The sequence below is a fragment of the Tamandua tetradactyla genome, chromosome 7 (assembly GCF_023851605.1).
Source record: "Tamandua tetradactyla isolate mTamTet1 chromosome 7, mTamTet1.pri, whole genome shotgun sequence".
Taxonomy (NCBI): Eukaryota; Metazoa; Chordata; class Mammalia; order Pilosa; family Myrmecophagidae; genus Tamandua; species Tamandua tetradactyla.
This window is the reverse complement of record NC_135333.1, coordinates 8204177-8218309: the sequence shown is the minus strand read 5'-3', so window position 1 is coordinate 8218309 and position 14133 is coordinate 8204177. Positions and strand designations below refer to the sequence as shown.

The 14133-nt window shown below is 34.6% G+C and overlaps 1 protein-coding gene across 2 annotated transcripts in view; it reads right to left on the bottom strand.

Moving 5' to 3' along the window:
- RYR2 (ryanodine receptor 2) overlaps nt 1-14133 on the bottom strand; it is a 779580-nt gene that overhangs the window by 406484 nt on the left and 358963 nt on the right. For both annotated transcript variants that reach the window (XM_077168436.1, XM_077168435.1), the window contains one exon: nt 8335-8409. In XM_077168436.1, coding sequence (XP_077024551.1) covers nt 8335-8409 — 75 coding nt within the window. The remainder of the gene's footprint in view (nt 1-8334; nt 8410-14133) is intronic.

The window sequence follows — 14133 nt, the reverse complement described above, 5'->3', positions numbered from 1 at the left end:
TTACTGCTTTTTTCTTTCCTTGCTGTGTAAATATGTTATATTTTATAGTAAAAACATTAAAAAACCTTAATGTGGGCGGGTCACGGTGGCTCAGCAGGCAGGAATGCTTGCCTGCAATGCCAGAGGACCCGGGTTCGATTCCCGGTGCCTGCCCATGTAAAAAAAAAAAAAAACAAACCTTAATGTTGTAAAACAGTCATACCATTAAAAGTCAATAAACATGCCAAGCCCATTCAATGGAGAAAGAACAGTATCTTCAACAAACATTGCTGTGAAAACAAGATAGCCACATGCAAAAGAATGAAAGTTTGACCCTTATGTTGCACATACACAAAAATTAACTCAAAATGTATCAAAAACCTAAATTTAAGAATTAAAACTATAGAACTCTTACAGTAAAACAGTGGCAAATCTTCATGACCATGGATATAGCAATTCTTTCTAAAATATAGCATCAAAAGTGCAGGTAACAAAAGAAAAAAACAGGTAAATGGGACTTCATTAAAATTAAAAACTTTCATGCATCAAAGAATACTATCAAGAGAGTGGAGAGACAGTCTTCAGAACGGGAGAAAAAGTTGTAAATCAGGGATCTTATGAGGGTTTAATATCCAGATTACATAAAGAACTGCAACAGCTCAATAACAAAAAGAAACGACCCAACAGAAAAATAGGCAAATGACTTGAATAGACATTTCTTCAAAGAAGTTGTTTTAATGGTCAATAAGCATATGAAAAGATGCTCAACACCCTTAGCCATGAGGGAAACGCAAATCAAAACTATAATGAGAGATCATGTCACACATATTGGGATAGCTATAATTTAAAAAATGAAAAACAATAAATGTGGATGATGATATGGAGAAATTCGAATCCTAGTACAACGCTAGTAGGAAGGTAATCTAATTGTAGAGATACCATACAACCCAGTAATTCTACTTCTAGATATACACACCCCAAAAAATTCCAATCAGATACTGGTAAGCCAATGTTCAAGAATACACACGTTTCTACAAAGCAAGGACTGCCTAGATATATTATTGATGAGACATGTAAAATCGAATAATTAAAAAAAACTCAAGATAAACAAGTGGAAATTATTTACCATAGAAATGAAAATCAAAAGAAAATAGTGGTGCCCAAGTTGATATTAGAAAACTTAAAATTCAAGGCAAAAAGCAGTAACAGGGATACTCTAAAAACAAAAACATAGGGCTAACTTTTAAAAGACAATTACAGTGTAAGATTTCATCAATGTATAACGAATCAAATGGACAAAAAATTAGATATGAAGATTTCAATTATGATTTGATCAATTAACAAATTTGCTTTAATACAAACTAATATGAAGTAAAAATCTTTGCATTCTACAAACTGAGAACACTTTCTTCAAATTCAACAATCTTAGTAAGCTATATATAACAATTTTATGTTGTTTTCCTAACTTGGATATTTTATTTGAGATACTAGAATGAAAAAATTAACAATAGAATGATATTTTAATAAATTTAGAAAGACAATTAATTTGGACAAGTCCCTCAACTAAATCAAGGATCATATACAATAAAACCTGATAATAACATAGTTACATCTTAAAATGTAATTAAAGTTTGTCTACCAATAAGAGCAAGTTAAAGAATTTCTAGTTTGGAAATAAACAAACTTTCTAGTCTCCTCTTATAAAATTAGTGAAGTGTTTACAAATGCAATGAAAAATACAATTATTTTTAATATCCGTTTCCAACTGTTTGGAGACATAATTGGAATACTATTTCCAAATAGTTATTCATTATAGTCATCATGGAAAAGGGCTTCATTTTCAAAGCAGGTCAAATACATACTTTGTAACAGAATTTCTTGAGGGTGTTCTAAAGACTAAGTTCAAATATATTTAATTGGGTTCATACGAACAAGTGCTTTTTTCAAGTCACTAAGGGAATTCCAATAGAAATTAAATGAATTTGACCAGTATTCAGAAAAAAACAAAAAAATTATGACATGCAAGCATATCCTCTTTAGCTTTGGGTTACTAAAATTAGTCTCATCTTAATTAGTCCCATGGACCAAAAGAAAAGAGGGCAAACCCAGGGAAATCGAAGGGCAAGAAAACAATGCTTAGTAAAAACAAAAATTACTAATTGTACTAGACTAATTTAAAGAATTCCCTATGGTAACATATTAGAAAACCGTTCCCTATGTATTAAATATATTTACTTCTTTCAAAGGAAATGGGGGGGGGGGGATTTGGTCACTGTTCATGATATGTCAACCTTTGATTTTGTTGATATGTAACATACAAGAAAAAATGGTATAAAATATAAATAACTTATGTTTTAATTACAATGATCACTTCCATTACAGCAACTACCACATATTTCAGTCATAATGTTCTTGCAACTTGCAATTAGGGTAAAATACAGGAAAGCATTTTCTACGAAATTAAACTCTCTGCATTACAGCTGACTTCATTAAAACATTCCTTATACTAAAAAACTTTTGACAATATTTATTTTATTTATAAAAGTATACAATATAAAATATTTAATGGTTGGACTACCTAAAACCAAATAGTTTGGCACCTTATAGGAGGAAAGATAAGGTAGAATATTCAAATATCATAACATAAACATTGTCATTTGGAAATGTAGTTCTACTGTAAACATCAGCAGGCCTTTTTTACTATAATATCCTAAGTATAAGTAAAATTTAGTAATTATGCAGCCATTGCTCATAATAACTCGGAATGGAATTTAATTATTTAATCCGACATTCATGAAAAAGCAAAACTAATTCAAAGATTCACCTATAAAAGCAGCAAACCAAAAAAAAAAAAACTTAAATATTATATATGACCCTTCCTCTCTTTATTACAGACAAGAAAGTGAAATGGTATGAATCTGAAGTCAGTAAGGAAAGCAAAAAGATTTATCTTTATTTTTTGAATGGCTGTGCAACTACCTGCTCTGCTTTTGCAGTCAAATTCTCCCCAGTTTCCTCTAGATTCTGAGAACTACCACACCTACAAAGATAAAGTACTCCCTTTCACCTCTGGCTGACTCTAAGACCATGTCCTTTCTATACATCAGCCATTTAAATTCAAAATTAAACTTCCAACTTTCTATTTCAAAACTTCAAACATAAGTCAACAGGAGAGAAGCAGAATTAAGACCACTTAATGGAAAGGTGTGCAAAAGGCTTCAGAATAATCTGTATTTATATCATTGCATTTCATCAACAATATTGCTTGGCAATAAAAATGAAATTCCGTCTGCTTTTCAGAAGCTCTCAAGCACTTTTTAAACTATAAAACAGAGACAGATTTAAGGTCTTTTCTGCTCATAAAAACATCTATTAAGCATACAACCATGAAAGGTAAGTATTTATAAATTTTGAAAATGCATGTAGAGTCTATTTCATAAAGGCAACAAAATCTCTCTAAATTTCATTTTCGTTGACAATTTAATCATATGTATGTCATTTCGCTAATTAAGCTGTCATTTTCATAATATATAGGGCATAAGTATATATATATATATATATACATATTTAAAGCCCCCTTTCTCTGAGTTCTCTGAGTAATTTACCGACCATATAAAAGTTATGAGTTTTCCCTCCTTTGCCTCATAAATCTGTCTCTACTTTCTTCATCTCACAAATTTTTCATAGGCTTTGGATCCTTGTGCTTAAATAGCAGCTGAAAGCATGTAGTTCTAATAACCCTGAGAGCTCATTATTTTCAACAGATGAAAGAAAGGGAAAAAAAAAAAAAACGCGTTCCCTTTTGTCTACCATATAAATATGGGTCATCAGACTAGAATCTCAGATGACAGATGCCCTCAAACAATGAAGTTTGTTCCAGAACCTTAGCCAAAGACATAAATATATTAGTAGGTACACATTTGTGATATTCCCACATTCTTATTGGCCATTAAATACAATGTCCTGTACGGATTGTGAAAACACCCAAATAAAGAACATGACATGTTTGGGAGGGTCAGGAAAGCAAACAGCAGGAAGTAAGGAGGCTGTAGGCATTTGGTCTGAAATGAAGTCTTTAAATCCACCTCTGCTCCAAACCCATCCCTGAAAATATTTTTTTTGTGTGCTTCAGGGTTTCATATTCAACCTCAAGATCTTTACAATCAAAGAACTTAAAGTCATTCAGTAACATGAGTCAATGTTTTCTCATACAATTCCCAAATCGTGCAATCCACTAAATCACATGCTACATAAATCCAGAGTCCTTGTCATTATCAACTTCAAAGGAGCATTCAAGCATCATGGGATTGAGGAAACTTTCTTGATCAAAAGGGGGAAGAGAAAAATGAGACAAAATAAAGTTTCAGTGGCTGAGCGATTTCAGAGTCAGGAGGTTAACCTGAGGTTATTCTTAAGCATTACATAAATATTCCTTTCAGTTTATGGTGTATTGGAATGGCTGGAGGGAAGTACCTGAAACTGTTGAGCTGTGTTCCAGCAGCCTTGTTTCCTGAAGACAACTGTATAACAATACAGCTTTTAGAATGCGACTGTGATTGTGAGAAAAAAAGAACATTCGACACTGCCCAGCCATCCAATTGCTTCTCTGTTAAATTCAGGTCTTAGCAATGCCCACTTGACGTTTTCCCTGAAATCTTAAATCTAAACCCTTTCCCTAATAACTACTAATGACCATCACTCATGAAACATTAGAATGGAACTTATTATCAGATGGCTACATCCTCATTTCCATCACCAACTCTATAAACCTACTTGTAACTGCATCTATCTCCTTTTTCTTCTTTAAAACTACAATGGAGAAAGTCTCCTTACCCTATCAGGGAACAATCCCCTTACTCTTCACTCCAGCTTTAGATCTCATATATTTTTTAGTTTATCCACTCTCTCCTCTGTGGTCAGTTATCTCCTCCCCAGGCAGATAACGCATATCATCAAACAAACCTGGTTATGGTTATCTATTTCAAAAATATAATTTAACCCCACAAACTTCCTACAAGATTCTTTCTATAACGTACTTGGAAACAACTCTAGACAGACAGAATTCTTATTAATGACGCGTTGGACTCCCCTAAGTTACTGTAGTTTTGGAAGTAATATTCCAGGAAGTCACAGAATTTTAGTTGGTAATTGTTGTTGGGAGACAATTTCTCAGGAGTTTCTTGCATTTCTGCACATCTGAGCAAGGGGCACTGACAACTTTATTCTGGACTATCTTTGCAAGCTTTGGAAAACAGAGATAGAACGTCTCTCTCTGGGGAATAGAGCAGATTTTTTTTCTTGACCAGAATAATAAAGATATTGTCTTCCAACGGGGCAAAAGCTGAGCAGGTCTTGTAAGTTCTGTTTTCCTAAATTGTGATATCAACCTTCTGTGAAGCATTCACCCATGGAGTGAGGGGCTAAGGGAATTGATATAAACATGAAGCTCATACTGCTTCTGTGCTATGAATAATAATGTCCTTTGTCTCTCACCCAGGAGTCTCTTGTCTTCTTCCAGCATCTATGAAACTGTGGCATGCCAACTCATTAACTTGCAGGTAGGGTAAAACCTCAGATCATTCCCAGCCTTGACTGCTGTGAGACCTGAAATTTAATTTGCATGTCTTAAGAAAAAACCTGCCTCTCAGACCAACCCTATGTCTGCCAAGGTGATTCTTCCCTCCTACAGTATTTCTGAATAAGCTATGCTTACAGACTACCAAATTGAATGTAGACATTTTTAACCATGAAAAGTTTAAGCACCTCACATAGCTAAAAAAAACCTTCCTTATTTCATTATCCTCCAGATCCCACAATGTCTGCCCCTATTCATAATTGCCTCAAAGAAACTGTCTCTTCGTCCTCTATTTTCTCTCTTATATTCATTTAAATATGACTGAAATACTCAAAGGTATAAAAACTAATATAACGAACACCTGTAAGTATCTAATATGCCTTAAGATATTAGAAACACAACTGAAATCCTTGTCCCAGAGTTAACTTTTACACTGAATTTTATTGGATATACTTATACTATTTATATCTTTACTATTATTGCAAATATCTAAATAATGCATAGCATTCTTTTCAAATTTTCTATAAATGGCATCATACTGAATACATTCTTTTGCAAGCTACTTTTTTGCTAATCATTTTGTTTATAAAATTATCCATGTTTAAATATATAGGTGTATTTATTCATTTTCACTGCCATATAGAATTATTTAATGACTATGTCACAATTTACCATTTTTTTTTCTATTGATGGATATACAGGTTGCTTCTAACTTTTTGTGGTTATAAATTCTATTACTATGAATATTCTTTTAATGTCACCTATGAACACACACTAAAATTTGGCTAGAAAGGTGGCATGCCAACTGGGGCACGTAATCCCCTCTCCCAACACAGGTAAGAGTATTTTTTTCAAGGATTCAATTTCCAAATCTTCAACTTCCGTATGTATTATTTCCTACACTGATCTGCCCAAGAACTTAACCACAGACAAGGAGCTCTGCTAGTTTTTCTTTCCCACCTCATCTTTGTCAATCATTCTCTTCTCATTCTATCAAAACAGAGAGAGAGACATATTTTCACCCACCCTCAACCTGAGCTGCATTGCAGAGAAGTGCAAAAACTTCCGGGTCTCAAACAGAGAAGTAAATTGATATATCTGATGTCAGAAAATCCTCCTTTTAAGTATGGTAACATTACAACCCTCCTACCAATTTCACAAAGAGTTGCATTTCCAATAAAATTTTAGCGTTTAAGGGCAATGTTTATCAAACTTCCTGTTAGGTGGTTTGACCAAATGCATCTTCATGCAGAAGAAATCTGTAAACATTTTTACTGTGAAAACATATAGAAGAAATTTTACAGTATCAATAAATAGATATTTACTAATAGTGGTAATACAGAATAATTTTTACAATGCCAGCCTTACAGTCTCTGAAAATATTAAAAAATAAATTCAGTTTATATACATGATAAATGCATGTTTGAGAGGTATACAGTAGAGTGAGCATGGTAAGCTTTTTGATCATAAAAATATATTACTTCAGAATAAAATTCTGTCATGGAACAGTAATAGAAAAATGATTTGAAGGAAAAAAAGGAATAATTTTATATTTTTACTATAAAGAAAACCATGTTCATGAATTAAAAAAATAAACCATGGTGGGTTTAGATCACAATGGTCCTTGTAGTCAATTGGATATTTTTAAAAAAGGGGTAACGATTTTATTTTTAAATGTCACTATGATACACTGGAAATTATATTCCATGCATCTACATAAATTGATACTAAAAATGCTTCGATGTCAATTTTACAATGTGCAAGGAGATACACAATTTTTCAGAATTAATTTTTCAGAATTATGTTTTGTGATATGTGAACAAAAACAACTGAGGACCACTAATTGTCCTGAGCATCATCAGTAAGAAATAGTGTCTAAACAAAAGGTTTTGTTTCTCATCCTCTATGAGACGGTCCCCACCCCCATCCATGGGGACTGTAACCCTAAAATCATTAGTTTCTTCATAGCGCAGTATGATAGGGATATAAACACATTGAAAACATTCCTTTTCAGTCAAAGGACTGAACCTTCTAGTCATTTAAAAAATCTTTTTGCTATTTTCATCTGTTTTTGAAAGAGTTTAAAATGAAACCTGTACCATCAACATTGCACTTCTGAAAGAGAATGAAAAGCCGATCTCTCAAGAGTTTTTGGAAGATGAGGCATGACATCAAGCCACCACATGAAAACTGCGTGTGTGCATGTGTGCATTTGCATTTATAACGACAATGAATACACAGTGACTCTGTGCTGTGCTCCAACTGCATACCCTGCTATCAAGCTACTGTAAGTAGAGTGTGACTTCCAGGAAGACTGCTGTAAATCTCAGGCATGTCGAAGCCTCCTCTGTCTTCCATGTGCCTCTCTAGAAGGTTAAATCTAGAGTCCATCAGACCAGAAATGTGCTACAGACTTGCAAACAACTTGACCTGTCTCCAAACCTTACATCACTCTGTTCGAGAAGCACTTTCTGCCAGGAGATGTATGGCCTGGAATGCAAAAACAAATGAGGCAAAAGAAAACAAGCAGACTGTCCAAAATCACTGCCTATTTGCTTATTTCTCAGGTTTACCACTTGGTGAATCCAGGTTAATGAGAGATAAATTAAGCAGGGGGAATGAGGCGAGTGGAGAGAGAAACTCTCCATCACATGTTCAGTGTCCGGTTGCTTGTTTGCTGGTTGCCGTTAACATGACCATTTTACATGGAAGCGCAAGTCAAAGACACTAGATTTAGTTTACAAATTTGAAGTATTAGCCCTTTTAGAAGTGCTACTTACGCAACTCTGAGTGTCTCTAGTCTCCAAAGGGAGCGTGCATGGACAGACACAGCCCCTCCTTCATAATGAACAGTTCTGTTAAAAAAGAAAAAGGACAATTTTGAGTTTAATAGGTTTCATTCCTTGGAGTCTATCTATTTTTCAAGATAATTAAAAGAGAATGGCACATTGGAAAAGCCTGTGGATAAATAGTTAATGTCCTATTTTGGGGCAGGATGCCATATAGCTAAAACTAAAAATGACCAAAACAACAATAACATAAGTTTGCCATGAATGAACATTTGATTTAAATAAATGTATTCTCTCATTCTCCCTCTTTTCCTCCTTCTTCCCTTCTTTCTCTCTCATTCTCTCTCTCTCTCTCTCTCTCTCTCTCTCTCTCTCTCTCTCTCTCTCTCTCTCTCGCACATTCTCTCAACTAAAGAATGAATTCATTTTATTCATTTAACTTAAGTCCATGAAAGCACTTGGCTATCACTTTGGGTATGTGTTCATATAGCATTATTTCAACACAATACATATAATTATTTACAGTTCTAAAGTCCATTTTTGACATTCAAAACATTTTAAAAGAAAAGTAAGAACAATAATCCTTAATGTTTTAATATAGCACTCTGCAAAATGATAGACATATAAATAACAACAAAATATAAATACCAACCAAAAGGTCACAAAAATGTAATTTCTTTGGATACACATCACACACACACACAAACAATTCAAGCTTCTCATAACAATTTAACATGCCAGATATGTCACTAAGTAATTTAAATACATTATCCAAGTTAATCCGTGCCAGCTCCTTGAAACTGTTTTAAGGAAACCAAAGCTTATGCACGTCACCGTTTCTTTCCCCAGCAGTTCCCTCTCTGTAATGCAGCTCATCATTTAAACATGCTCAAATCTGTCTTCCCTCAAACACAACAATAAAACATCCGATCCCGTTATCTACTCCTGCTATGTCCTATTTTCTGTCTCACTGTCCCTACCTGAGTTCCATTCTCAGGGCACGCCAATCTTGTTTCCAGACCAACTTCTACATTGAAACAGATCTAGATCAGGTCATCAAATGACCATCAAGGTACCAAATCCAAAGGACATTTTTTTCAAACTGTGCAAAAAATGTCTTCTACCTTGACAGCTTTTACTACACTATTCTTGCCTGCTTTTCCTGTTAGGTGTTTACATATTCCTTTTCACATCATTTTTATTGTGAAAATAAAATAATTTATTGTGAATAAATAAAATAATTTATTGTGAATAAATAAAATAATGGAACAATAATTGGCATGAGGCCAACCTTGTGTTGCTTACAGTCATCCTGTTACCCCTCTGCACATGACCCTAAAAAACTAATGATACTACTTTGGCATTATGAAATATCCTGTCAAATGCTCAAATTTGCCCAATTGTCTCACAAATCACTTTTTTCAGGTACTTCTACAAATCAAGATCTAAACAAGATGCATGCACATGGTGGTCAGCTCTCAAGTTTCTTTTATCCTAATAACAATCTGTTCCTCTTCTTTTTTTTCTTCTCACCATTTAGCAAGTTGAAAAAAATGGTTCATCTGTCCTATAATAGTTGTTTTGCTGACTGCCTCTCCCTGGTGCTTATTTGTGAGTCCTTCTTTTTGTTTTTTTTTTTTTTTTCCTTTTTTAAGTGGCTTAAAATAACACAAATGTATCATCTCACAGCTCTGTAGGTTGGAACCCTGACACAGGCGTCCTTGTGAAAACGTCAAGTGTGACCAGCACGGCTGGCTGTGCTCATTACTGGAGGCTCTGGGGAAGAATCGTTCCTTCACGCTGTTCCCGTCCAAACTCAGTTCCTTGAAGCTATCCATCTAAGGCTCTTGTCTCCTGGCTGGCTGTCCACGGGCATCCCTTAGCTCCCACAGGCCTCTTTCCTTTCCTTACAGGTGGCCCCCACGTTGCACTACCTCCAGTGGGGGTGCTGACTTCTGCTAAATCTCTCAGACTTCCCCTTCCGCTCCATCTCTCTCCTTCCTCCATCCAGATAAAGCTCACTGCTTTTAAGGACCCCTGTGATTAGGTTGGGTCGATGCAGATGATTCAAGATAATTTCCCTATTTTAAGATCTGTACCGAAAGTCCCTTTTGCTCTGGAATGTACACAATCATAGGTTCCGGGGATCAGATGGCAGGTGGACATCTTTGGGGGTCCTTGCTCTGCTCACCATAATTATCTAATTTGTTTATTATTAGATACCCTGAGGTTGCTACTGTTACCTTTGTCTAACAAATAAATAAACCAAGTCACCAAAATTTTAAATTGCCAGTGCCACTAACAGCCCCATTAAATGGCAAGATGGTTTTGCCTCTGTTGAGCCTTCTTATCATTGTAGCTGATGAGGTTTCTACCATCCTTGATTTTTTTTACAAGAAAGAAATAAAGAAAATAAAGGAACTAAAGAGTTTTCTGAAGAAATTATACTGAGAACAAAATAAGCAAAAGAAAAACAGAAAGAGGAAAGGATTTCTGTGATACACTTTAAAGTAACATAAAAAGATGGAGAATTGCATATGATATACATTTACTATATATACTATTGGTTATATAATATAACAAATTAAATCTATCTAAAAGCAAAATAAAAGCCTATCTCATATAATTTACCCTTTTGTGTGTTTGTGTCTATATGTCTATATATACTCATCTCCAAGTTGTTAATATTAATTACAAAAGGAAGGGTGGAGAGGAATTGAGGTTACAAAATAAAATAAAATGGTCTCTCAAATACAAAGTATGAATGATAAGATGCCTATGTAAAAGTGTATATATGTATACAAAAGCGTATAAAGAATTATCATTCAGGTTTTTTGCAGTGTTATACTCTTTTACAACTTCTCTTTTGTTGATCGTATTTAACAATGATCCTTTATTACTTATAGAAATTGAAATCCTACTGATTTTTACTTACGGGGGATTAAAACTTTAAAACACAAACAGAAAAATCAAAGAAAAACATGAATCCTCCTTCCTCCCTAGAGTATTTTAGCTTTCATCTGGAGGTTAATTTCCCAAAGAGTTGTCTCCTTGAATACTTCCTCTTTTTATTTTGAATGCTTCATAGGCAGATGTATGGACTCTGATGATTGCTTTCAATTATTTGTTGCGGACTGGGGAATCTTGGCTATTATTTAGAGTTTCCCCATATAAATACATGGCATGTTCAGAACATCAGTGTCTATCTATTCAAATATCATGGGCTATTGCACACTAAAATTGGTATCACAATATCAATATCCTAATAAGCATATCAGGCCATCATAAATGGCATCTAGGGCATTCAAAATTATTTAGAAATAAGTTCACCTGGCGAAAGATACCTCTTCCATGGAGGGATTATCCCATTTCTGGGCAATGCATCTCAAGTATCAAAACAGAGTCCAGAAAGGCAACTGTTTTAAAGCACAGCAAGTTTATCAAATGATATTAGAGATCATCTTCCAACTTACACAACTTAATGGTCATCTCCAGAGCAAGTACCCTTTCCAAAAGAAAGCCTGATAAGGGAGAAAGAATCTCTAAAATTAAATAGCACCTGGCGACCACATCTTTTGTGCTAATCATCACAGGGGGTTTCAATACAAAAGGCAGCAGAATGCTAAAATTCAGGAGATCAGTGAACAGGAAAATACAAAAGTACTCTAGTAGATCTCTGTTCATCAAAATTTTTATAATGTATCAAAACAATATTATAGCCATCAAGCAAAAGAAAATATTAAAATATATGGATATTGAAATCATTTCTAACGGAATTTTTAAAAGAAATTTCCACCTAATAAATCAGGAAAAGTCAGAGTCAAATGTAATTTCACTTATAGGGATAAAAAATATATGCATACTGTGCCTTTTGTTCAACATTACTTTGAAAAACCCCAGGCTTTAGGTTGTAAATTATGTCTAACATGACGTACTATCCTCCAATATAACTTCACTACGGAATACATATTTCATGCTGGTCCCATCAAATTGCCTGACAAAGCCCTTTAAATTTGCTAGGACTGTCCTGTTAAAGCTATAAATTTTGCAGCTACAAATTTTCCTATTTGTCATCGATGCCATTCCTTATAACTATTATAATTCTGTCCACTGAAATATAAGTAGTTAGGCTAGTCTTTTATTTTTTGCATATAAAATACATGAATCCTATTTCAATTGTCAAGCTACTTACTTGTTTCTTGGTTAAAACAAAACAAAACAAAACAAAAAAACCTGGCACTTTGACAGCTGATACTTCATCTTCAGAATCCGACGCCCAGAAAAGACTAGCATTAGCATATTAATCAAAGCACAAGTCCTTACAAACTCTTCACAGCCTGGTTTATTAATAAAATTTTATACGACACACAGTTCCAAATAGTGGGCTTTAGTAAAGAATCAGAAAACACATTTACACCAATAACCAAAGATTCTACCCTGTAAGGACAACCATGCACACTTCAGGTGAACTGCTTCCTTTCATTGCGGGTTGCACTAAAAAGCACCTGCACTGTACTACGCTGTCGTTATTAAGTTCACATTTTCTTTTACAGGGCACTGAGAAGTTCATAGTCAGTTTCCCTTATAGAATATCATTCAATTTCTGAAGACGCCACTTCCTAATAGGGATCTGTGCAAGTTATATAACTTCTCTGTGCCTCATTTTCTTCATATGTAAATTGGGGATCACCTGCATTGGATTACTGTTAGGAACGAATGAATGCTATAGCCCATGTCGAGCACCTACAGTGGTCCTCACACAATGATTGTTAGGTCTGAGGAGAAGGGGGAGGAGGAGGGGAGGGGGGGAGGGGAGGGGGAGGGGGAAGGACAGGAGGTTTTTGATATGCACAACCCATCCATACCCAAAGGAAAGACTCAATAATATTTGGTTGAATTGAATTGAGTGTGACCAAATCAATACTGTTACAGACTTCTTTTTTTTTTATTAATAAACGGAAAAAAGAAATTAACCCAACATTTAGAAATCTTATCATTCTACATATGTAATCAGTAATTCTTAACATCATCACATAGATGCATGATCATCATTTCTTACCACATTTGCATCGATTTAGAATAACTAGCAACACAACAGAAAAAGATATAGAATGTTAATATAGAGAAAAAAAATAAAAGTAATAATAATAGTGAAAAAAAGAAACCTATAGCTCAGATGCAGCTTCATTCAGTGTTTTAACATGATTACTTTACAATTAGGTATTATTCTGCTGTCCATTTTTGGATTTTTGTATCTAGTCCTGTTGCACAGTCTGTATCCCTTCAGCTCCAATTACCTATTATCTTACCCTGTTTCTAACTCCTGCATGTTGCCAATGACATATTCCAAGTTTATTCTCGAATGTCAGTTCACATCAGTGGGACCATACAGTATTTGTCCTATAGCTTTTGGCTAGACTCACTCAGCATAATGTTCTCTAGGTCCATCCATGTTATTACATGCTTCATAAGTTTATCCTGCCTTAAAGCTGCATAATATTCCATCGTATGTATATACCACAGTTTGTTTAGCCACTCGTCTGTTGATGGACATTTTGGCTGTTTCCATCTCTTTGCAATTGTAAATAACGCTGCTATAAACATTGGTGTGCAAATGTCTGTTTGAGTTTTTGCCCTTAATTCCTTTGAGTAGATTCCCAGCAATGGTATTGCTGGATCGTATGGCAATTCTATATTCAGCTTTTTGAGGAACCGCCAAACTGCCTTCCACAGTGGTTGCACCATTTGACATTCCCACCAACAGTGGATAAGTGTGCCTCTTTCTCCGCA